This window comes from Amphibalanus amphitrite, unplaced genomic scaffold (genome assembly GCF_019059575.1).
Source record: "Amphibalanus amphitrite isolate SeventyFive unplaced genomic scaffold, NRLGWU_Aamphi_draft 000713F_arrow, whole genome shotgun sequence".
NCBI classification, from domain to species: domain Eukaryota; kingdom Metazoa; phylum Arthropoda; class Thecostraca; order Balanomorpha; family Balanidae; genus Amphibalanus; species Amphibalanus amphitrite.
This window is the reverse complement of record NW_024882207.1, coordinates 236,780-262,182: the sequence shown is the minus strand read 5'-3', so window position 1 is coordinate 262,182 and position 25,403 is coordinate 236,780. Positions and strand designations below refer to the sequence as shown.

General features: G+C 50.9%; 2 protein-coding genes across 2 annotated transcripts in view; both read left to right on the top strand.

Annotated features, from left to right (window-relative positions):
* Positions 1–21,061, top strand: part of LOC122365059 (UDP-glucuronosyltransferase 1A1-like) — a 30,761-nt gene extending 9,700 nt beyond the window's left edge. The window contains exon 2 of the mRNA XM_043335946.1: positions 19,310–21,061. Within this exon, the coding sequence (XP_043191881.1) occupies positions 19,310–20,881 (1,572 nt within the window). The 3' untranslated portion in view covers positions 20,882–21,061. The remainder of the gene's footprint in view (positions 1–19,309) is intronic.
* On the top strand, positions 16,978–19,253 carry LOC122365060 (UDP-glucuronosyltransferase 1A7-like). The gene has a single exon (XM_043335948.1). The coding sequence runs from the start codon at positions 17,021–17,023 to the stop codon at positions 18,152–18,154; it is 1,134 nt and encodes a 377-aa protein (XP_043191883.1). The 5' UTR covers positions 16,978–17,020; the 3' UTR covers positions 18,155–19,253.
* Positions 21,062–25,403: the final 4,342 nt, after the last annotated feature.

Here is a 25,403-nt window from a genome sequence, read left to right as displayed (position 1 = left end):
AGCTATCTCAGGGTATAATGCCACTTTCCGAGGGCCCTAACCGGCTCTTGAAGGCCCCAGGCCGATTCCTGAGATACCCAGGCTGATGTGAGAGGGCCGACCGACTGAGGCGGCCCCTACGTCAGTTTCTAAGGGCGTCCACGACCGCCGTCTGGTCAAAGCTGATCTCTGAGGGCCCTACGCAGGTTTTTAATTGCACTCAGCTCTTGTTTAGGATCTCACACCGGTCTCTGAGATCGGATGGCTTATGCATGCCGCAGAGGAGCCCTTACCGGTTCCTGAGGGCTCCGTGCTGATAGTTGAGGGCCCTATGCCAATACTCGAGAGTCCCATTCAGTAATCTCAGCGCCCTACACCAGTTTGAGGAACGCCGTTCGGCCAAGGCTGACCTCCGAGGAAAAGCCCTTTGCAAGCCTCGGAGTGCCCTCACTTTCTTTTTTAGGATCTCACACCAACCTCTGAAGTCTCAGGGCTAAAGGATGCTTCTGATAGCCCTCACTAGCTCGGACCCAAATCGATGCATGATGACCCGACAGAAGTGCCTGAGTAGCCCACACAGTAGGCCCGGGCAGCGCTTGTCGAACAGCACTGCGGATCCGAAGGTTGGGACTTTAATTGTGAAAAACCGCCCGCCCGCCGCAAAACGCGCAAAACCGCAAAACGCGCAAAACGGACGCCAAAACGCCAACGCAAATGCCGCAAAAAAAATCGCCCGCGAAAACCGCAAAAAACTCAAAAAAACGCAGCAAAAAATCAAAACCGCCCGCATCGCACGCACGCCAAACGCCAAAAAACGCCCGTCCGCCGCAAAACGCGATCACCGCAAAAAACGCAAACCCCGCCGCCGCAAAAAAAAGCCCGCATCGCCCGCCGCCAACCGCGAAACGCCGCAAAAAACGACCGCCCGCCGCAAACCGCAACACCGCAAATAACGGCCGGCCGCCGGCGACCGCAAAACGCCGCAAAAAGCCGCCCGCCGCAAACCGCAAAAGGCCGCAAAAGAAACGGCCGCCCGCCACACACCGCCGCAAAAACGGCCGCCCGCCGCCAAACGCAAACACCGCAAAAACACCCGCATCGCCCGCCCGCCCGCCGCCAAACCCAAAAACCGCAAAAAACGCAAACACCGCCGCAAAAAACGCCCGCAACGCCCGCCCGCCCGTCGCCAACCGCAAAACGCCGCAAAAAAAACGGCCGCCCGCCGCCAAACACAAACACCGCAAAAAAACGCAAAAACGGCCGCCCGCCGCCTAACGCAAACACCGGAAAAAACGCAAACACCGCCGCAAAAAACGCCCGCCGTCCGTTAAACGCAAACACTGACGCATTAAGACAAATATGGCGCTCTGCGGCAAATGTGGTGCATTCATATCTGCCGTTTAAGCAGCCATCCCTTAATTACAGCGCATCCTTATCGTCCAATGTTCGACAAAGATACGCACATTCTGCGATTTGCGGCAAAAATGGCGCTTTGAGACAAACGTGGCGCATTGAGTCAAACGTGGCGCATTTGTTTCTGTTGCTTAACAATTCATCCACCCACCAAATTCTAGCCGAATCGGACTTAAACTGACAATGTTATGCACATTTGAATATTTTACTATAAGATATCTCCGCAAAGGAGGTGCCCAAATTTGCACGTGTGCCACGTGACCGCCGGTGGTGTAAGCAGGACTTGTCTCCTCACTGATTGCACCATTTCAGTGTTCCTGGCTTGTGCTGTTTTCGTGCTATAAGGCCACAAATCGGCAAACACACGATAATCTGGGAGGTACGCGACTCAAACACGTGGCCACGTGGCACGTGCCGGACCTCTGATAGCTTCACCGCTCACGCCACGTGATGACCCATCGACGTGGCCATCAGCATGTAAAAGATGACCCCGGCCGGTGTCACCGTCTCTGAACAGTGGACGGCTAAACTCGAAAAACGGGAAAATTTAGGGAAATTTCACCTTTCGAATATATAATTTCCCCAGAATTTTAAATTTTTCATTTTACAAAAAATCCGAGATAGCAGTTTTTTAGCCCCCTTCAATCTGTGCCTAAACCCGTTTTCAGATCGACCCTATCATAAAAACTGACGGCCTGACGGCTATTTCCCCCATTCCTTGCATTTCACAATGCTAGTATATTTAAGCACCAAAATTGACCCCGTGCCACGGCACATGCAATAGCACGTGCGACACGTGACCACTAGTGCGACAAGCTGGACTCATCTGCTCACCGGCTGCGTTGATTTGGTGTCGCTAGGTGGAGTGGTTTCCACGCCATAGGACCCCCAGTTGGCCAATGTCGGATTTTCCCGGAGGTTACCCCATCAAACACGTTTGCACGTGGCACGTGCTTTTCAATCGCCCCATATCTGACCCATACCACGTGGTAGCCGACACCCCGGTGCACAACATATTGGAACTTTTTCAAAATCTAACGTGGAAATTTTTGGCAAAATTGATTTGAAAATAATTTTTCGAAATCGCCATAGGCTCAGCATGGGGTAACTGTCCGTCAAGAATACCCGAAATTGTATCCTATGATTTTTAAATAATTAACACCAAAAGTTGAGGTGCCAGCCCTAGATCCGATCCTAAAAATATCAGCAAATATAATTGACGAAATTTTTCGCAAATCGAATTTTAAATTTTACCCCATGTTAACCCTATGGGAAAATGCACGTGCCGATTACCCCAAAACGTGTCAATTATATTTTTTGTAACTTTGCCACAAGGTAGCTCCCCCACACGGGACCAAACGCTGAAAATGGCAAGAAAATCTAACTAGCCGTTTTTGCCCCAATCAAAATGTCCAAAATCGCGGCAGAAACGCTAAACACCCCCCTAGAGAGGTAGCTCAGGTTGGGATTTTCAATAGAAAATCACAATTCTAAAGAATAGTGATTGTTCTTAATTGAAAAGTCCCAACCTTCGGATAAGCCCGGGCAGCGCTTGTCGAACAGCACTGCGGATCCGAAGGTTGGGACTTTAATTGTGAAAAACCGCCCGCCCGCCGCCAAACGCAAAACCGCAAAACGCACGCCCAAAACGCAAACGCAAACTTCGCAAAAAAACAATGGCCCGCCCGCCAAAAACCGCAGAAAAAACGCAAAAAAACGCCGCAAAAAACGCCCGTCCGCCGCAAAACGCAAACACCGCCTCCGCAAAAAACGCATCGCCCGCCGCCAACCGCGCAACGCCGCAAAAAAACGGACGCCCGCCGCAAACCGCAAATCCGCAAATAAAGGCCGGCCGCCGGCAACCGCAAAACGCCGCAAAAAACGGCCGCCCACCGCAAACCGCAAAACGCCGCAAAAAACGGCCGCCCGCCGCAAACCGCCGCAAAAAAACGGCCGCCCGCCGCAAACCGCAAAACGCCGCAAAAAACGGCCGCCCGCCGCAAACCGCCGCAAAAAAACGGCCGCCCGCCGCAAACCGCAAAACGCCGCAAAAAAACGGCCGCCCACCGCAAACCGCCGCTAAAACGGCCGCCCGCCGCCAAACGCAAACGCCGCAAAAACACCCGCATCGCCCTCCCGCCCGCCGCCAAACACAAAAACCGCAAAAAACGCAAACACCACCGCAAAAAAACGCCCGCAACGCACGCACGCCCGCCGCCAACCGCAAAACGCCGCAAAAAACGGCCGCCCGCCGCCAAACGCAAACACCGCCAAAAACGCTAAAACGGCCGCCCGCCGTCAAACGCAAACCCCGAAAAAACGCAAACGCTGCCGCAAAAAAACGCCCGCCGTAGGCAAAACGCAAACACTGACGCATTAAGACAAATATGGCGCCCTGCGGCAAATGTAGTGCATTCATATCTGCCGTTTAAGCAGCCATCCCTCAATCAAAGCGCACCCTAATCGTCCCATGTTCGACAAAGTTACGCACATTCTGCGATTTGCGGCAAAAATGGCGCTTTGAGACAAACGTGGCGCACTGCAACAAACATGGCGCATTCGTTCATGTCGGTTAACAATTCATCCACTCACCAAATTCTAGCCCAATCGGACTTAAACTTACAAAGTTATGTACATTTGAATATTTCACTATAAAATATCTCCGCAGCGGAGGTGCCCAGATTTGCACGTGTGCCACGTGACCACCGGTCGTGCAAGCAGGGCTTGTCCCCTCACCGATTGTTCCATTTCAGGCTTCCTGACTGCTGCTGTTTTCGTGCTATAAGGCCACAAGTTGGCTTATACACGATAATCTGGGAGGTACTCCACTCAAACACGTGGCCACGTGGCACGTGCCGGACCTGTGACAGCTTCACCGTTCACGCCACGTAATGACCCATCGACGTAGCCATCAGCATGTAAAAGATGATCCCGGCCGGTGTCACCGTTGATGAACAGTGGACGGCTAAACTCGAAAAACGAGAAAATTTAGGGAAATTTCACCTTTCTAATATATAATTTCCCTAGAATTCTTAATTTTTCATTTTACAAAAAATCCGAGATAGCAGTTTTCTAGCACCGTTCATTTTGTGTCTATACCCGTATTCAGATCGACTCTATCATAAAAACTGACGGCCTGAAGGCTATTTCCCCCATTCCTTGCATTTCACAATGCTAGTATATTTAAGCACCAAAATTGACCACGTGCCACGGCACGTGCAATTGCACGTGCGCCACGTGACCACTAGTGCGACAAGCTGGAGTCATCTGCTCACCGGCTGCGTTGATTTGGTGTCGCTAGATGAAGTCGTTTCCATGCCATAGGACCCCCAGTTGGCCAATGTCGGATTTTCCCGGAGGTTACCCCATCAAACACGTTTGCACGTGGCACGTGCTTTTCAATCGCCCCATATCTGACCCATACCATGTGGTAGCCGACACCCCGGTGCACAACATATTGGAACTTTTTCAAAATCTAACGTGGAAATTTCTGGCAAAATTGATTTGAAAATAATTTTTCGAAATCGCCATAGGCTCAGCATGGGGTAACTGTCCGTCAAGAATACCCGAAATTGTATCCTATGATTTTTAAATAATTAACACCAAAAGTTGAGGTGCCAGCCCTAGATCCGATCCTAAAAATATCAGCAAATATAATTGACGAAATTTTTCGCAAATCGAATTTTAAATTTTACCCCATGTTAACCCTATGGGAAAATGCACGTGCCGATTACCCCAAAACGTGTCAATTATATTTTTTGTAACTTTGCCACAAGGTAGCTCCCCCACACGGGACCAAACGCTGAAAATGGCAAGAAAATCTAACTAGCCGTTTTTGCCCCAATCAAAATGTCCAAAATCGCGGCCGAAACGCTAAACACCCCCCTAGAGAGGTAGCTCAGGTTGGGATTTTCAATAGAAAATCACAATTCTAAAGAATAGTGATTGTCTAATTGAAAAGTCCCAACCTTCGGATAAGGCCCGGGCAGCGCTTGTCGAACAGCACTGCGGATCCGAAGGTTGGGACTTTAATTGTGAAAAACCGCCCGCCCGCCCGCCGCCAAACGCAAACACAGCAAAACGCGCAAAACGCACGCCTAAAACGCCAACGCAAACTTCGCAAAAAAACAATCGCCCGCCCGCCGAAAACCGCAGAAAAAAACGCACAAATTGCCGCAAAAACCGCGCGTCCGCCGCAAAACACAAACCCCGCAAAAAACGCAAACACCGCCGCCGCAAAAAAAAACGCCCGCATCGCCCACCGCCAACCGCGAAACGCCGCAAAAAAACGGCCGCACGCCGCGAACCGCAAAACGCCGCAAAAACGGGCGCCCGCCGCAAACCGCTAAACGCCGCAAAAAACGACCGCCCGCCGCTAACCGCAAATAACGGCCGGCCGCCGGCAACCGCAAAACGCCGTAAAAAACGGCCGCCCGCCGCAAACCACAAAACGCCGCAAAAAACGGCCGCCCACCGCAAACCGCAAAACGCCGCAAAAAACGGCCGCCCGCCGCAAACCGCCGCAAAAAAACGGCCGCCCGCCGCAAACCGCAAAACGCCGCAAAAAACGGCCGCCCGCCGCAAACCGCCGCAAAAAAAACGGCCGCCCGCCGCAAACCGCAAAACGCCGCAAAAAAACGGCCGCCCACCGCAAACCGCCGCTAAAACGGCCGCCCGCCGCCAAACGCAAACGCCGCAAAAACACCCGCATCGCCCTCCCGCCCGCCGCCAAACACAAAAACCGCAAAAAACGCAAACACCACCGCAAAAAAAACGCCCGCAACGCACGCACGCCCGCCGCCAACCGCAAAACGCCGCAAAAAACGGCCGCCCGCCGCCAAACGCAAACACCGCCAAAAACGCTAAAACGGCCGCCCGCCGTCAAACGCAAACCCCGAAAAAACGCAAACGCTGCCGCAAAAAAACGCCCGCCGTAGGCAAAACGCAAACACTGACGCATTAAGACAAATATGGCGCCCTGCGGCAAATGTAGTGCATTCATATCTGCCGTTTAAGCAGCCATCCCTCAATCAAAGCGCACCCTAATCGTCCCATGTTCGACAAAGTTACGCACATTCTGCGATTTGCGGCAAAAATGGCGCTTTGAGACAAACGTGGCGCACTGCAACAAACATGGCGCATTCGTTCATGTCGGTTAACAATTCATCCACTCACCAAATTCTAGCCCAATCGGACTTAAACTTACAAAGTTATGTACATTTGAATATTTCACTATAAAATATCTCCGCAGCGGAGGTGCCCAGATTTGCACGTGTGCCACGTGACCACCGGTCGTGCAAGCAGGGCTTGTCCCCTCACCGATTGTTCCATTTCAGGCTTCCTGACTGCTGCTGTTTTCGTGCTATAAGGCCACAAGTTGGCTTATACACGATAATCTGGGAGGTACTCCACTCAAACACGTGGCCACGTGGCACGTGCCGGACCTGTGACAGCTTCACCGTTCACGCCACGTAATGACCCATCGACGTAGCCATCAGCATGTAAAAGATGATCCCGGCCGGTGTCACCGTTGATGAACAGTGGACGGCTAAACTCGAAAAACGAGAAAATTTAGGGAAATTTCACCTTTCTAATATATAATTTCCCTAGAATTCTTAATTTTTCATTTTACAAAAAATCCGAGATAGCAGTTTTCTAGCACCGTTCATTTTGTGTCTATACCCGTATTCAGATCGACTCTATCATAAAAACTGACGGCCTGAAGGCTATTTCCCCCATTCCTTGCATTTCACAATGCTAGTATATTTAAGCACCAAAATTGACCACGTGCCACGGCACGTGCAATTGCACGTGCGCCACGTGACCACTAGTGCGACAAGCTGGAGTCATCTGCTCACCGGCTGCGTTGATTTGGTGTCGCTAGATGAAGTCGTTTCCATGCCATAGGACCCCCAGTTGGCCAATGTCGGATTTTCCCGGAGGTTACCCCATCAAACACGTTTGCACGTGGCACGTGCTTTTCAATCGCCCCATATCTGACCCATACCATGTGGTAGCCGACACCCCGGTGCACAACATATTGGAACTTTTTCAAAATCTAACGTGGAAATTTCTGGCAAAATTGATTTGAAAATAATTTTTCGAAATCGCCATAGGCTCAGCATGGGGTAACTGTCCGTCAAGAATACCCGAAATTGTATCCTATGATTTTTAAATAATTAACACCAAAAGTTGAGGTGCCAGCCCTAGATCCGATCCTAAAAATATCAGCAAATATAATTGACGAAATTTTTCGCAAATCGAATTTTAAATTTTACCCCATGTTAACCCTATGGGAAAATGCACGTGCCGATTACCCCAAAACGTGTCAATTATATTTTTTGTAACTTTGCCACAAGGTAGCTCCCCCACACGGGACCAAACGCTGAAAATGGCAAGAAAATCTAACTAGCCGTTTTTGCCCCAATCAAAATGTCCAAAATCGCGGCCGAAACGCTAAACACCCCCCTAGAGAGGTAGCTCAGGTTGGGATTTTCAATAGAAAATCACAATTCTAAAGAATAGTGATTGTCTAATTGAAAAGTCCCAACCTTCGGATAAGGCCCGGGCAGCGCTTGTCGAACAGCACTGCGGATCCGAAGGTTGGGACTTTAATTGTGAAAAACCGCCCGCCCGCCCGCCGCCAAACGCAAACACAGCAAAACGCGCAAAACGCACGCCTAAAACGCCAACGCAAACTTCGCAAAAAAACAATCGCCCGCCCGCCGAAAACCGCAGAAAAAAACGCACAAATTGCCGCAAAAACCGCGCGTCCGCCGCAAAACACAAACCCCGCAAAAAACGCAAACACCGCCGCCGCAAAAAAAAAACGCCCGCATCGCCCACCGCCAACCGCGAAACGCCGCAAAAAAACGGCCGCACGCCGCGAACCGCAAAACGCCGCAAAAACGGGCGCCCGCCGCAAACCGCTAAACGCCGCAAAAAACGACCGCCCGCCGCTAACCGCAAATAACGGCCGGCCGCCGGCAACCGCAAAACGCCGTAAAAAACGGCCGCCCGCCGCAAACCACAAAACGCCGCAAAAAACGGCCGGCCGCCGCAAACCGCAAAACGCCGCAAAAAACGGCCGCCCGCCGCAAACCGCCACTAAAACGGCCGCCCGCCGCCAAACACAAAAACCGCAAAAAACGCAAACACCGCCGCAAAAACAACGCCCGCAACGCCCGCCGCCAACCGCAAAACGCCGCAAAAAAAAAAACAGCCGCCCGCCGCCAAACGCAAACACCGCCAAAAACGCAAAAACGGCCGCCCGTCGTCAAACGCAAACCCCCAAAAAAACGCAAACACCGCCGCAAAAAACGCCCGCCGTAAGTAAAACGCTAACACTGACGCATTAAGACAAATATGGCGCCCTGCGGCAAATGTGGTGCAATCATATCTGCCGTTTAAGCAGCCATCCCTTAATTACAGCGCATCCTAATCGTCCAATGTTCGACAAAGTTACGCACATTCTGCGCTTTGCGGCAAAAATGGCGCTTTTAGACAAACGTGGCGCACTGCAACAAACATGGCGCATTCGTTCATGTCGCTTAACAATTCATCCACCCACCAAATTTGAACCCAATCGGACCATATTTGAGAAAGTTATGGACATTTGAATATTTCACGATAAAATATCTCCGCAAAAGAGGAGCCCAGCTGAACACGTGTGCCACGTGACCACTGGTGATGAAAGCAGGACCTGTCACCTCACCGACTGACCCAATTTAGTGTTCTTGGCTGGTTCTGTTTCCACGCTATACGGCCACCAGTTGGCCAAAACACCATTATGTGGGAGGTACTCGACTCAAACACGTGGCCACGTGGCACGTGCCGGACCTCTGACAGCTTCACCGTTCACGCCACGTGATGACCCATCGACGTGGCCATCAGCATGTAAAAGATGACCCCGGCCGGTGTCACCGTCACTGAACAGTGGACGGCTAAACTCGAAAAACGGGAAAATTTAGGGAAATTTCACCTTTCGAATATATAATTTCCCTAGAATTTTAAATCTTTCATTTTACAAAAAATCCGAGATAGCAGTTTTCTAGCCCCCTTCATTTTGTGTCCATACCCGTTTTCAGATCAACTCTATCATAAAAACTGACGGCCTGACGGCCATTTCCCCCATTCCTTGCATTTCACAATGCTAGTATATTTAAGCACCAAAATTGACCCCGTGGCACGGCACGTGCAATAGCACGTGCGCCACGTGACCACTAGTGCGACAAGCTGGACTCATCTGCTCACCGGCTGCACTGATTTGGTGTCGCTAGTTGAAGTCGTTTCCACGCCATAGGACCCCCAGTTGGCCAATGTCGGATTTTCCCGGAGGTTACCCCATCAAACACGTTTGCACGTGGCACGTGCTTTTCAATCGCCCCATATCTGACCCATACCACGTGGTAGCCGACACCCCGGGGCACAACATATTGGAACTTTTTCAAAATCTAACGTGGAAATTTTTGGTAAAATCGAGTTGAAAATAATTTTTCGAATTCGCCATAGGCTCAACATGGGGTAACTGTCCGTCACGATTACCCGAAATTGTATCCTATGATTTTTAAATAATTAACCCCAAAAGTTGCGGTGCCAGCCCTAGATCCGACCCTAAAAATATCAGCAAATATAATTGACGAAATTTTTCGCAAATCGAATTTTAAATTTTTCCCCATGTTAACCCTATGGGAAAATGCACGTGCCGATTACCCCAAAACGGGCCCATTATATTTTATGCAACTTTGCCACAAGGTAGCTCCCCCATAGGGGACTAAACGCTGAAAATGGCAAGAAAGTTGACCGTGCCGTTTTTGCGGGAGTCAAAATGACCAAAATCGCGGCCGAAACGCTAAACACCCCCCTAGAGAGGTAGCTCAGGTTGGGATTTTCAATAGAAAATCACAATTCTAAAGAATAGTGATTGTCTTAATTGAAAAGTCCCAACCTTCGGATAGGCCCGGGCAGCGCTTGTCGAACAGCACTGCGGATCCGAAGGTTGGGACTTTAATTGTGAAAAACCGCCCGCCCGCCGCCAAACGCAAACACCGCAAAACGCGCAAAACGCACTCCTAAAACGCCAACGCAAACTTCGCAAAAAAAAACAATCGCCCGCCCGCCGAAAACCGCAAAAAAACGCACAAAATGCCGCAAGAAACGCGCGTCCGCCGCAAAACGCAAACACCGCAAAAACGCAAACACCGCCGCCGCAAAAAAACGCCCGCATCGCCCGCCGACAACCGCGAAACGCCGCAAAAAAACGGCCGCACGCCGCGAACCGCAAAACGCCGCAAAAACGGCCGCCCGCCGCAAACCGCTAAACGCCGCAAAAAAACGACCGCCCGCCGCCCGCCGCTAACCGCAAATAACGGCCGACCGCCGGCAACCACAAAACGCCGTAAAAAACGGCCGCCCGCCGCAAACCACAAAACACCGCAAAAAACGGCCGCCCGCCGCAAACCGCAAAACGCCGCAAAAAACGGCCGCCCGCTGCAAACCGCCGCTAAAACGGCCGCCCGCCGCCAAACGCAAACAGCAAAAACACCCGCATCGCCCGCCCGCCCGCCGCCAAACACAAAAACCGCAAAAAACGCAAACACCGCCGCAAAAAACGCCCGCAACGCCCGCCCGCCCGCCGCCAACCGCAAAACGCCGCAAAAAACGGCCGCCCGCCGCCAAACACAAACACCGCTAAAAACGCAAAAACGGCCGCCCGCCGTCAAACGCAAACACCGAAAAAACGCAAACACCGCCGCAAAAAACGCCCGCCGTAGGCAAAACGCAAACACTGACGCATTAAGACAAATATGGTGCCCTGCGGCAAATGTGGTGCATTCATATCTGCCGTTTAAGCAGCCATCCCTTAATTACAGCGCATCCTAATCGTCCAATGTTCGACAAAGTTACGCACATTCTGCGCTTTGCGGCAAAAATGGCACTTTGAGACAAACGTGGCGCACTGCAACAAACATGGCGCATTCGTTCATGTCGTTTAACAATTCATCCACCCACCAAATTCTAGCCTAATCGGACTTAAACTGAAGAAGTTATGTACATTTGAATATTTCACTATAAAATATCTCCGCAACGGAGGTGCCCAGATTTGCACGTGTGCCACGTGACCACCGGTGGTGCAAGCAGGACTTGTCCCCTCACTGATTGCACCATTTTAGTGTTCCTGGATTGTGCTGTTTTCGTGCTATAAGGCCACAAATCGGACAACACACGATAATCTGGGAGGTACGTGACTCAAACACGTGGCCACGTGGCACGTGCCGGACCTCTGAGAGCTTCACCGTTCACGCCACGTGATGACCCATCGACGTGGCCATCAGCATGTAAAAGATGACCCCGGCCGGTGTCACCGTCTCTGAACAGTGGACGGCTAAACTCGAAAAACGGGAAAATTTAGGGAAATTTCACCTTTCGAACATATAATTCCCCCAGAATTTTTAATTTTTCATTTTACGAAAAATCCGAGATAGCAGTTTTCTAGCCCACTTCATTCTGTGTCTATACCCGTTTTCAGATCGACCCTATCATAAAAACTGACGGCCTGACGGCTATTTCCCCCATTCCTTGCATTTCACAATGCTAGTATATTTAAGCACCAAAACTGACCCCGTGCCACGGCACGTGCAATAGCACGTGCGCCACGTGACCACTAGTGCGACAAGCTGGACTCATCTGCTCACCGGCTGCACTGATTTGGTGTCGCTAGCTGAAGTCGTTTCCGCGCCATAGAACCCCAAATAGGCCAATGTCGGATTTTCCCGGAGGTTACCCCATCAAACACGTTTGCACGTGGCACGTGCTTTTCAATCGCCCCATATCTGACCCATACCATGTGGTAGCCGACACCCCGGGGCACAACATATTGGAACATTTTCAAAATCTAACGTGGAAATTTTTTGCAAAATCGATTTGAAAATAATTTTTCGAATTCGCCATAGGCTCAACATGGGGTAACTGTTTGTGACGATTACCCGAAATTTTGTCAATTATATTTTAAATAATTACCACCGTCAGTTGGGGTGCCAGCCCGAGATCCGACCCTAAAAATATCAGCAAATATAATTGACGAAATTTTTCGCAAATCGAATTTCCAATTTTCCCCCATGTTAACCCTATGGGAAAATGCACGTGCCGATTACCCCAAAACGGGTTAATTATATTTCAAGCGACCGATGCCAGCCGGTAGCTCCCCGATACGGGACCAAACGCTGAAAATGGCAAGAAATTCTACCGTGCCGTTTTTGAGGGATTCAAAATGACCCAAATCGCGGCAGAAACGCTAAACACCCCCCTAGAGAGGTAGCTCAGGTTGGGATTTTCAATAGAAAATCACAATTCTAAAGAATAGTGATTGTCTAATTGAAAAGTCCCAACCTTCGGATACTGTGTGGGCTGTGAGCCCTGAGATTACGTAATCTCAGGGCTCACACCAGTTTCTGAGGGCCTACACGAACGCTTTTTGGCCAAGGTCGATGTCTCGGGGCCCTATTCAGGCATCGAGGCTACTCGGGCGCCAAGAGACGGTGGGGGACCTCCAGGCGAGCTTGCTTGGTAGTAGTTGGTACCCCATGGAGCCGGCGAACGGTGTCCAAGAGCCCGGTGTGGGGGCCCAAGAAGCGGCGTGGGCATCCATATTCCAGAATTGGAGGATCAAAAGCATGCGATAGCATGCTTTTGCATCCGGAAATTCCCATTGGTGGGTCGCTGAAAAAAGTTCGGCTGAACCTGTTTGTCAGTGAGTGAGTATGTGAGTTTGTCCAAGCTTTTTTGGACCTGGAGTCAGAATGGGTGGACCGATCGGGACGAAAGTGGGACCGTTTGATTCGTCTCCGGCGAGGTAAACTTTTGGTGCTGGCCTCGGTTCGCTCGGTGCTTCGTGGCACATGCTATTCCGCTTCAAAGTTTCGGTGACACGAAATTTTTTGTCAAGACTACAGGTCAACCCGAGGTCACGGGCAAAGCCATACTGGCGGGACACATCGGTAACACCTTGAACCAGTTTCCAGTGGGGTCACCGTCTGCTAGGGGTGCAGGCTGCACGTGCTGGGGGCGGAAAACCGTTTTGACGTGAGGTCCTCTGGCTCAAAGAAATTTTAAGCTATCAACCTCAAAATCGGTTCAATGGTAGTCCCAGGCAAGGCCTCCAAAATAATGCACATTTGGTTGAGCTAAACTCTGTGGTGCATGAAGCAAGCCGATTGCACCCCTTCGTACGTTGCCACGCCTGCAGGGTAAACGGCAGCTCTAACTGGCTCAAAACTTGCAGGTCATAAGAAGAATACATTTGATCACGACATTCCGGCGAGATAATATCCGAGGGGTGCAAGCTGCGCGTGCGGGGGGCGGATAACGGTTTTGACGAGGGATCCTCTGATCCCGGGAAACGTCGATCTAGCGACACAAAAGTCGGTACACTGATAGAACTAGGCACACGCTACATGATATCATGAAAATGACTGCACTGGGGTGCCTGGGGCATGAACTATGCACGTGCAGTTAATTCATATCTTACTGTAGGTAGATATCCACACCAATCTCGCGTGCTTTTTGGGATGTTTCGGTTGGTTTCAGGTTCAGTCCAAGCTCACTCTGGGTTTCGGTGGTTTTGCCCGGTGTGTGCCCTCAGCACCGTTCCTCCAATTCTGGCCCAAGGCAACGCAAGAGCGCTGCCGGCATCTAGTTCTATGTACATGAGGTATTCCAGAGGCCGTTATGGGACCTTCAAAGACCGTGTGCGGTGCGCCGGTGACCCTTAGAATTGCCGGCGTTGGGTCTTAGGAGCTGGCGTGCGGCCTTTATGGGGCCCCAAAGCCAGCGTGTGGACCGTAGAGCAATGGGGAAGCTAAGGGGGCCGGAGGCCAGACCCCCATAGGTCATAGGGGCCAAATCGATGGGCCCAAACATCCCGCCGGCCGTGTTTTATTTTTAAACTAATTCATGTAATCCATGATAAAAAGAAGTGTGCCAACATCAACTGTGCAAAAGGTCTCTCTGAGGCCCGTAGGGGCCCTTGAAGGTCACTGTAAGCCTTTAGGGGCCTGCTTGGTAAAATCGGAGATCGATTTGGATCACGTTGCATGCATGCATGTGCATTTACTCTGCTCATGCATCTCCTGACCGTAAGATGCTCGCTCAGTCATCTTACGACCGTCAATTTTGAAGGTTTTCCCGCCCCGCTTCCTTAGAACCGGCTTATTCCGGAGCAGTGGCGGCGCTGACTTTTTGGAAGGGGCCCGGCGTGAGATGGGGGGCCCAGTCGCCACATCTTGCACACCCTACGAGAATTTGAATCCGCGGTCCCTGCCCCCCCCCCCCCTGGATCCTGATCCGCCACTGTACTTTTGGGTTTTCTCACTAAATATTTCATACCCGTGGGCTGAGATAAGCATAGATGAAAAGTTTGACACAAAACAGTAAGCTTCAGAAATAAATTAACCTAAGCCTCCACCCTATGTAGCATTCAATCACCATAATCATAATATCAAATACATTTCTTAAGTGAAATATCACTCTGTTCGCAATTTTGTCAGTTGGCACAATACCACCAATCAGCACGAATATTTGGCTAAAATGACGACACTTGAAATCAACGTTGACGACCATAAAAAGTAAAAACCAATCCTGTGCGATAATTAGTGCTGATAATCTTACTGACAGGTTCGCGAACAGAATGCAAACGATGCATCATGCAAACTAAGTCACATGTAAGCCAGCATGACGCATTTGATACAAATGCAAGGTTTTGGCGACGTCTGTCAAATCAGCAGCAACGAATATCAGCCTCACAGCAGCATATTTCGGGGTCTTTCGATTTGGCTGAAAATCGGTATCCAGGGCCTCCTCGATGCGCTGATTCCGAAAATATGCCTCTTTGGGGTGGTATTTTGCACCGTTAACAAGTTAATGACCAATTAACATTTTAACGGGAAACGGCGGGGTCTTTCGATTTAGCTGAAAATCGGTGTACAGGGCCTCCTCGATGCGCTGATTCCGAAAATGTACCTTTTTGGGGTGGTATTTTGCACCGTAACCGAGTTAACGACCAATTAACATTTTAATGGGAAACGGCGGGTTCTTTCGATTTAGCTGAAAATCGGTATACAGGGCCTCCTTGATCCGCTGATTCCGAAAATGTACCTTTTTTGGGGGCAGTATTTTGCACCGTTAACGAGTTAACGGCTAATTAACATTTTAACCGGAAACGGCGGGGTCTTTCGATTTAGCTGAAAATTGGTATACAGGGCCTGTTTGATGCGCTGATTCCGAAAATGTACTTCTTTGAGGTAGTATTTTGCAACGTTATCGAGTTAACGACCAATTAACATTTTAATGGGAAACGGCGGGGTCTTTCGATTTAGCTGAAAATCGGTATACAGGGCCTCCTCGATGCGCTGATTCCGAAAATGTACCTCTTTGGGGTGGTATTTTGCACCGTTAACGAGTAAACGGCCAATCAACATTTTAACGGGAAACGACGGGGTCTTTCGATTTGGCTGAAAATCGGTGTACAGGGCCTCCTCGATGCGCTTATTCCGAAAATGTACCTCTTTGGGGTGGTATTTTGCACCGTTAACGAATTAACGGCCAACTAACATTTTAACGGTAAACGGCGGGGTCTTTCGATTTAGCTGAAAATCGGTGTACGTTCAGTGTCTCAGGGGCAGACAAACAAGCCGCTATGTGTTCCTAGCCATCGTGGCTGTGAAGAGTATGCGTTTTGTTTACGATTCGCCAAACAATGCATAATACATTTGCTCGTTGAAAAAAAAGAAGATCATCTAGTTAATTGAAGTATTCGGTGATATGAAAAGGCAGTGGCATTTATTATTTAGTTTCCTCAGGTTGAGATAATTTAGATCCAGTGTTATGTTCCTTTGCGGCATTGTGTTCGGTATGTTGTCCTCGTTTGGAAAATATCTCATGTCTGATCAGTCACTATTCCGGTTTATACTACCCGTTTCCGTAATAGACGTATTCCAGACGACAGTGGCATTAATATACAAAGATGGACTCGTTTTAAGTTTTTTAGTCTAAAAATAACGTATTCCTGTTTAGGTCTTCGTTGTCAATTGCCACGAGTGGCTTAAATTGTTACTCGTAGGGAAAGAGCCCTGCTCCAATACTGAGTAATGTTTGTGTCAAATGTGGAAAGAAACAAGTATTCATAGGGACTGTGATTTTGGGCGTTTACCTACCGTTTCCGAATCGCCACGACCAGTACCTAGCGGCGGAACACCCTCAATTAAGGGGGGCACTGTCGACTTTTGATCCCATTCTTTCCATGCAACGCCCATAGGGCTAATGTTAAAATGCCAAAATCAAAGGGGGCACGGTTCCCGGTGCCCTCCCCGTTCCGCCGCCTATGGCCACGACCATGGTGGCGACTGGCGATACCCGAGTACCTACAACCAGGCACATAGCCAATGGAGGGACGACAGGGTCAGCCGTCTCTCCCTGGAGATGGACCACTTTTTTGTAAATGAAAATGTGGGCCCCTCCCGAAAAATAGTGGGCCGAATCCGGGGACTTTTCGGGTTTTGGTGGGGGTATACCCTGGGCTCCGGCAAACTACAACCCCAATGAAAAACAAAAAGTTCCACCTCTGCCCTATCTCATGCAGAAGCCGTTTATTCTACTGACAGCTGTGTCATACATGCCTCCGCAAACAAGTACCGTGGGGAATCCGACAATCCCTTCCCTACATCCGTTGCCTCTTCTACCAGTGACGCCAGAGATGGGCTTCTTTACCCGCGTCAAGAATGTCATAGCCCATATCGTCATGCTTTCGCTGGGAAAGATGGTGTTTGCCCCCTTCTGTGACCGGCTGGTTGCAGACAAGTTCGGAGATGGTGTCATCCCTCCGGCTTTAGAGATTGAGAAGAACGCCAGCCTCGTCCTGTTGAGCAGCAACCCTGCCGTACATTATCACCAGCCCTTGTTGCCGAACACAATCCAGGTGGGAGGCATGCACTGTATGAAGCCCAAGCCGCTTCCCAAAGGGCTGACTGATTTCCTGGGCGATTCCGAGTTTGTCTACTTCAGTTTGGGCTCAGTAGTGAAGCCTCAGGACATGTCCCCGGAGCAGAAGGCGGCCATCCTTGCCGCGCTTGGCTCTTTGCCTTACAAAGTGCTACTCAAGTGGGACACCACGGACCGCACCGGCCTGCCTGCCAACATCCTCCCCTCCAAGTGGCTGCCGCAGCAGGACATTCTCGGCAGCAGCAAGTGTCGGCTGTTCATCTCGCACGGCGGCTTCGCGAGTGTTCTGGAGTCGCTCTGTCATGGAGTACCGCTGGTCACCATGCCCGGCTCGGGGGACCAGCAGTTCAATGCCGTCAACGCCGTGTCTCTGGGCGTGGCCGAGCTGCTCTCCTGGGACGAGCTGACGGCGGAGAGCCTGCGCTCGGCCATGGCGGCGGCGCTGTCGGCCGAGCGGCTGGCGGCGGCCCGCCACCGGCAGCGGCTGATGGCCGAGCAGCCGGTGCCGCCCCGTGACCTGGCCGTCCACTGGGTGGAGCACGTCATGCGCCACGGCGGCGCGCCGCACCTGCGCTCCGTCGGCGCCGAGCTCAACTTCTTCCAGTACTACTCGCTGGACGTGCTGGCCTTCTTGCTGGCCGTGCTGCTGCTGGCGCTGAAGCTGCTGATTGCCATGCTGAAGTGCTGTTGTCGCTGTGTGTGCGTTCGGAGGACGCGTCGGGTGCCCGCCGAGACGAAACCCAAGGCTAAGCGAGCCAAACGCGACTAGCCCGCGACAAAAGTAATGCTGAGTAGGTATATGCATGGATTTTATGCAGATGCTGTTGTGGAAACCGCTGTCTTCGGTTGAACATTTGTTCCTTTGAAAGAATGACCAGGGTAATTCACAGGGTCAAGACAAGAAGTTGCATTTCCACTTCTATGCGCGTGCCGCGTGAATTTCCTGTGTTTGTGTGTGAGGGGGAAGATAAGATGTTCCTACACTTACCTACTATGTGCGCAAATTAATAACCCAGACTCGAGAGTCTTTCTAGACTTGAATGCATTGCGTGAAGGCGGAAGAAGGCGCTAGGTCTTGGGTTTCAATGAGGGCTGCGCGCTATATGCAGGAGTTTTGCATGGAATGATGGAGCACATCCTACAGGTAAATCGATATCATATTTTGAATATATGTATGTGCTGTAGATAGGTACTTAGCGACGGTGATGATTGAATGAATTGGAAGACTATGTCGACTGAAATGTTGCCTTAAATAAACTGCCATCTCCCAACTTTCCAACGAATTGTGATTCAGTATTTGCCGATCGATGTGTTAGCGCTAGGGATGCGAGGTGAGATATTTACTGCGTGATTCAAAGATGTTGAGCTCCGCCACAGAGGGAGACAGCGAACGTACACCGGTATCTGGTTCCAGGTAACCGTTGCTCTTAGCTCTGTGGCGGATCGACTTTCTACCCAGCTCCGTTGTCACTTGAGGCGGCCTAAGATGGCCATCCGCACGCTTCTGCTCAGATGTGACCGTAGCGAGCTCAGCTACTACAGCACCATCCGTTCGTAAGTTAGACAGGGGGCAGAGTCTCCCCCCCCCCCCCCTCCAGCAGGGCGCGTGTGGCTTAATTAATACTTCTGCGGGGCGCGGGTGAAAGACAATCAGTGATGCATTCTAACTAGGGACATATCCAATAGAAAGGTAGGAAAGAAGGGTGGCCCGCACAAGACAGACGGGGATTGGGTTACACGTCACACTTGTGAACGTGCGCACTTTACAATGGCGCTCGTTCGCTTGTTGTCCCAAAAAAGCGTCTTCTGCAAGGACCGTTTTCACGTCCACGATGCTCAAAAATTCAATTACCTACTCGCAATAATTACAATGAACCCTGGCCTCTGAACACGTCTAACACTGCGCTGTTTCCTGCCGTTGCAGATATCTCCTCAGACGCGGCTCCTAGTGCCGCTGGTTCTAGCTGTGGCGGCTGCCGAGGCAGGCCGCGTGCTCATGATGGCTCCCCTCGGCGGCAAGTCCCAGAAGCAGCTCTTCTACGGACTGGCCAAAGGACTCGTGGAACGGGGACATGAAGTCGTGTTCTTCAATGCGTTCAAGCCCTCGACACCGGTGAAGGGCGTCCGTGAGGTCGTTCCCGAGGAACTGGCCAAGGTGTTCTCGGACGAGAACTTTCCCAACGTGTTCAAAATGAACAAAGAAGGAGCGTTTTATGCTGGTATCAGCCAGTTCCGTTTCATGTTTGTCGATGGCCCTAAAGCCGCCCTTGCCAGCAAGGAACTGGATGAGCTGATCCAAGAGGAATTCGATGTCGTCATCTGCGGAGTGTTCGGCTATCCAGTTTACTTCGTACCCTATCTCATGAAAAAGCCGTTCATCCTGTTGACACCTATGGCACATATGCCTTTGCAAACAAATCCAGTGGGAAATCCAAATCTTCCTGCACTACACCCGTTACCGCTGCTGCACGTGTCGGAGACGATGGGCTTCTTTGCCCGTGTCAAGAATGTCATAGCCCATATTGTCGTGCTTTCGCTGGGAAAGATGGTGTTTGCCCCCTATTGCGACCGGCTGATTGCAGAGAAGTTCGGAGATGGTGTCATCCCTCCGGCTCTAGAGATTGAGAAGAACGCCAGCCTCGTCCTGTTGAGCAGCAACCCTGCTGTTCACTATCACAAGCCCTTGTTGCCAAACACAATCCAGGTGGGAGGCATGCACTGCCTGAAGCCCAAACCGCTGCCCAAAGAGTTGGCCGACTTTCTGGGTGATTCAGAGTTTGTCTTCTTCAGTTTGGGCTCAATAATGCAGCCTCGGGACATGTCCCCAGAGCAGAAGGCGGCCATTCTTGCCGCGCTTGGCTCTCTGCCTTACAAAGTGCTACTCAAGTGGGACACCACGGACCGCATCGGCCTGCCCGCCAACATCCTCCCCTCCAAGTGGCTGCCGCAGCAGGACATTCTCGGCAGCAGCAAGTGCCGGCTGTTCATCTCTCACGGCGGCTTCGCCAGTGTTCTGGAGTCGCTCTGCCATGGTGTACCACTACTCACCATGCCCGGCTCGGGGGATCATCACTACAACGCCGTCAACGCCGTGTCTCTGGGCGTGGCCGAGCTGCTCTCCTGGGACGAGCTGACGGCGGAGAGCCTGCGCTCGGCCATGGCGGCGGCGCTGTCGGCCGAGCGGCTGGCGGCGGCCCGCCACCGGCAGCGGCTGATGGCCGAGCAGCCGGTGCCGCCCCGTGACCTGGCCGTCCACTGGGTGGAGCACGTCATGCGCCACGGCGGCGCGCCGCACCTGCGCTCCGTCGGCGCCGAGCTCAACTTCTTCCAGTACTACTCGCTGGACGTGCTGGCCTTCTTGCTGGCCGTGCTGCTGCTGGCACTGAAGCTGCTGATTGCCATGTTGAAGTGCTGTTGTCGCTGTGTGTGCGTTCGGAGGACGCGTCGGGTGCCGGCCGAGACGAAACCCAAGGCTAAGCGAGCCAAACGCGACTAGCCCGCGACAAAAATGATTTTGAGTAGGTTTATGCATGTCACTGAGATTGTGCACATGCTTATGGCGAAAATCAATATCTTCGGTTGAACATTTATTAGGTCAGGTAGTTACTTGCATATTGCATATTTAAGGGAACATTCCTCGTTCCTCAAGTTAGTTTTTTGTTTGTTGTACAGTTTTGTGAGTTAACTACTATGTTTTACAACATAATATGTTTGTTATACAGCATGCTATGTTTTATAACATATAATAGCTAATGGGCGTCAGCCGTCACCACCCAGTGCTGGAAATAAGGCCGCTTTCTGGTCCCGGCGTTTTATTCTCCGGGTGGGTTAGCCCCGTCTAGCGCTTAGCCTTTCGGGACCCTCTCAGAGCCGCGGTTGTTTTCGCCGCTCGGCCCATTCGAGATGCAAAGTTGATAGTCACACGAAGTTTATTTGGGGCCTCTGAATGTACGACTTCGAAATTAATCGATTCCACAAAACCTTTTTCTTGCATCTATATGCATACATTTAACAGTAAATCCAGACTAGGCTGGTTTGGCTGGCCCTAAATAAGCTTCATATGACTATTAACTTTGCGTCTCGACTGGGGTGAGCGGCGAAAACAACCGCGACCCTCAGTGGGTCCCGAAAGGCTTAACGCTGGACGGGATTAACCCGTCCGGAGAATAAAACGCCGGGACCATAAAGCGGCCTCATTTCCAGCACTGTCACCACCACTAGGGACACTAGGGACATTGTCCCTAGAAGTTTTGGAAGCATCAAAAACTACTAGGGACTGTCCCTAGAAGTATTTGGAGCTCCCTTTACTGGGGACACACAAAGAACCCGGGACACGATATCGATATCGTGATTTGGAGCTCCCTTTACTGGGGACACACAAAGAACTCGGGACACGATATCGTGACACGATATCGACATCGTGATTTGGAGCTCCCTTTACTGGGGACACACAAAGAACCCGTGACAGTTGACACGATATCGTGTCCCGGGTTCTTTGTGTCAGTCCCCAATAAAGGGAGCTCAAAATAGTTCTAGGGGACAATCCCTAGCAGTTTTTGATGCTTCCAAAACTTCTAGGGACAATGTCCCTAGTGTCCCTATAGTGACGCCCATGCCTATAGCTTACGCTAGCCGGGTCAGGGTGTTGACGCCGTCTGAGCCTAAGCTGCCGCAGCCCGTACTGGTAAAAGAGGGCCTGACCGTCGTCTTTGCTGTTTTTGAGAAGTTCTTTTACTACCTCTACGGTCGGAATTTCATACTGATTACTGACCACAGACAACAGCGCTCTCAGATACCTGCTCTAACTAGGCCACAACGGAACCCAAGGGCTCCTCACGACTTCTCGAGGGTCGAGGGATGCATTGAGGCTACTCGATTCCGAGTTCGAGGTGCGGCATCGCCCAGGGCCCGAAATACCACACGTGGTCCGTGGATGGACTGAGCCGTTTGTCTTAGAAGGCAATGAAAGAAGGGCAAAGCCAAAAAGTGACGGCGGACATCGACCTCGCCTCGCGCACTCGGCCGGTTTGTACCGTCATTGAGATGGGAATCAAACCACTGAGAGCCGAGGAGCTGCGAGCAGACCAGCTCAAGGATGAGCATTGTAGCTGATTGTGCGATACCTTAATGCATTCTGAAAGTACCTTCGTTTTTTCTCAAATAAATATTAATTATTATCCCTCGTTTGTAAAATTAAGTGGCCGAAATCCAACGAGGAAGGCAGACTTGGGGTTATGTGGGTATTGGCGACCAGACTCAAGCGAAGGTCTGTGGCGACGCCCTGGAAAAAAATGTCCTAGAGCTAGAAGTTCTGAAACCTTGGTGACGCAGCTGCCGTGTAGTGACCAAGGCCCTATATACCGGGTGACCTCGGTGACCTCCAAAAGTCAACTTGACGTTTTCGCCAAGACACCCAGTAAGAAAACATTGTTCTTTCTTTCGTTTGATAATGGTCTGTTGGCCGAAATATCACGTAAATAAAAGGATAGCTTTGCATTAATTTTGGTATAGACTCGAGGAATTAGGTCAATGTTTTTCTTTCATATAACTGTATCAATCATGTTCCTCGCCAGAGCACTGGCAAACATTAATACTACCAAGATTCTTACAGATAACGTGATACCTACCCAATATACCCCCTCAATATACCCTGATACCTACCCATAAGCGTAACTTTATATCTCTTTGTGGGTGCTCAAGCACCCCCAATCCTGAGCTCAGCACCCCCTGCCTTCTTAAAGCACCCCCAGCCTCCTCAAAACATTCCCAGCTGACTCAAGGCCCTCAATAATCAGAATGTCCATCTCCTAGTACTGTAATGAGCCCAGTGAATCATGCAAATACTATGCTTACTCAGTTCAGTGGCTAAGAGAATATACATTGAATAAATCACCACAAATTAAGATGCATGATATTTGTGTTAACATTACATCTGATATTATCAGGGGCCCGGGAACGATTTTCAAGTTAGGAGGGGTGAGCCTAAAATACCTGACATGATGCATATGAAACAGTGGCATAGCTAGGTGTCTAAGGGGACACGTACCCCCTCCCCTCCCCATCGGGTTCAAAGGGACCCTCGGGTCCGAGAGGCCCTGCGGTGCCATTTGACCGCTGAGGGCGATTGCCATATTTCTACTCAGAAGGGCCCCGTGGGGCTCGTTAGAGCACCTCATGGGCCCTAAATAGCCACACTAAGGTCTCCATAAGGGCCCCACGCCGACCTCTGAGGGCCTCTTGCGGCTTTTAAGGACACCTCGGTGGTCTCCAAAGGCCCGTTACTGGCCTCTGAGAGGTCTTACCGGCCATATATGAGGGGACAGTTCTAGGGGCATTTCCCACCTGTGATGGTCCCACACTTATTTTTCTGAGGGCCCCATAACGGCAACTATGGGGCCCTCGTCGATGCCTATGAGGGCCCACACCGGTGTCTCTGAGGGTTTCACAGTTCACACCCCCAACTCCGAGTGCCTACACCAGTGCCTATTAAACCCCTATATCGGCGGCTCTGAGGACCCACCCAACACCTGCGCATCTAAAGGCCACCCACTGATGACTTGAGGGCCCCACAACGGTGACCCTGATGGCCCCACCGGCGTTTGACAGTACCATGCCGGTCTCTTAGGACCCAGCAGGACTTCTTCTGCCGGCCTAAGCGCAATGTCCCAAAATTTGTCGACTTGGGTGGGAAACGACATCCAAATGAAATTCATTTTCCACTCCCACCACCAATTTTTAAGAATAATTTTCCATTCCCAACCAAGAAAACCTAGATTTTTACCTATAGAAAGAGCAGTTGTGTGGATGCCCGGTTTAGCATCAAGCATCCTACACCTTAGAATAAAATGCATGTTTTTGTCGTTTTTCACTCTTTTTTTGATCTAATCGAATCAGCAGTTTTTCACTCTCTCCCCTCTTTTTGATGGGTAAATTTCCCCTCTGACACCCAAGACAAAACTCAATTTTGGGACACTGGCCTAAGGACCCTTTGCCGGTCACTGAGAACCCCCTGCCGGCTTGTAGAGGGTTCGCGTCAGCAGCTCTAAAGGCCCCACACCCGTCTGTAACGTCTCTACACCAGCGTCTATGAGGGCCCGGAGCAACGCATGTAAGGGCCCTCATCGGCGCCTCTGAGAGAATCACACTAGCATCTCTGATCGCCCACACCGGCACCTGCATGGCGGCCCCACACCGGTGCCTCCCTTCCCGGCGGCTCTGAGGGCCCTACGCCGGTGATTCTGCAGAGGGTGCCACCGATAACTGAAGGCACCACACAAGCCCTTAGTGTAGCTGAGCTTTAATCCCATACCGGCCCTCCGAGGGCGCCACGTCAGTGCACTCATTGCCCCACACCCCTCCCTCACACCCGGAGCGGGTAAACTGTGTTATACCTATAGCAACGATTTTACCACCGTTGTACGTTATGTATTTCTCAAAGTTGACTCAAAATGGTCCAGTACAAAATCTGGCCTGCCAAACGTATGGCCAAGGTCAGGCCCAAACACGTTATGGGCAATCAGTCTCAGTCCATGACTCCATTTTTCGGCAACTACGGTGCAAGGCCGATACTGTAGAAACTTGCAATTTGTACCCTTGACCTGACCTTGACCTTTATCTCAAACTTTAAATCAAGTACATGTTTTTAGTTATTCGTGATGAGATCTTTCGATTGGCGTTTGAATTTTCCAAATCGGACCATTAGGTACTTCGGGAGATAACAGGGGGTAAAATTTACCCCTCCCCCCCCCCAGCCCCGCGCGTTCGGCTGGAGACCCCAGCCCCGCGCGGATTAATGCATTGGGTGAGCCAAAATTGTTTTACAGAGGCGCTATTAAAACAAGCTCTCGAACCGATTTAACAACATTTCTTGCATGATGCCTAATGGGTACAGTAAAAAAGAACAGCTAAAAAAAAAACTACAAAAACTATGGCATGCCTTTCTGAAAGCTATTGAGCACCCCCAATGATTTTTGGAAAACTACACCCATGTACCTACCTACCCAATACCTACCCACCTT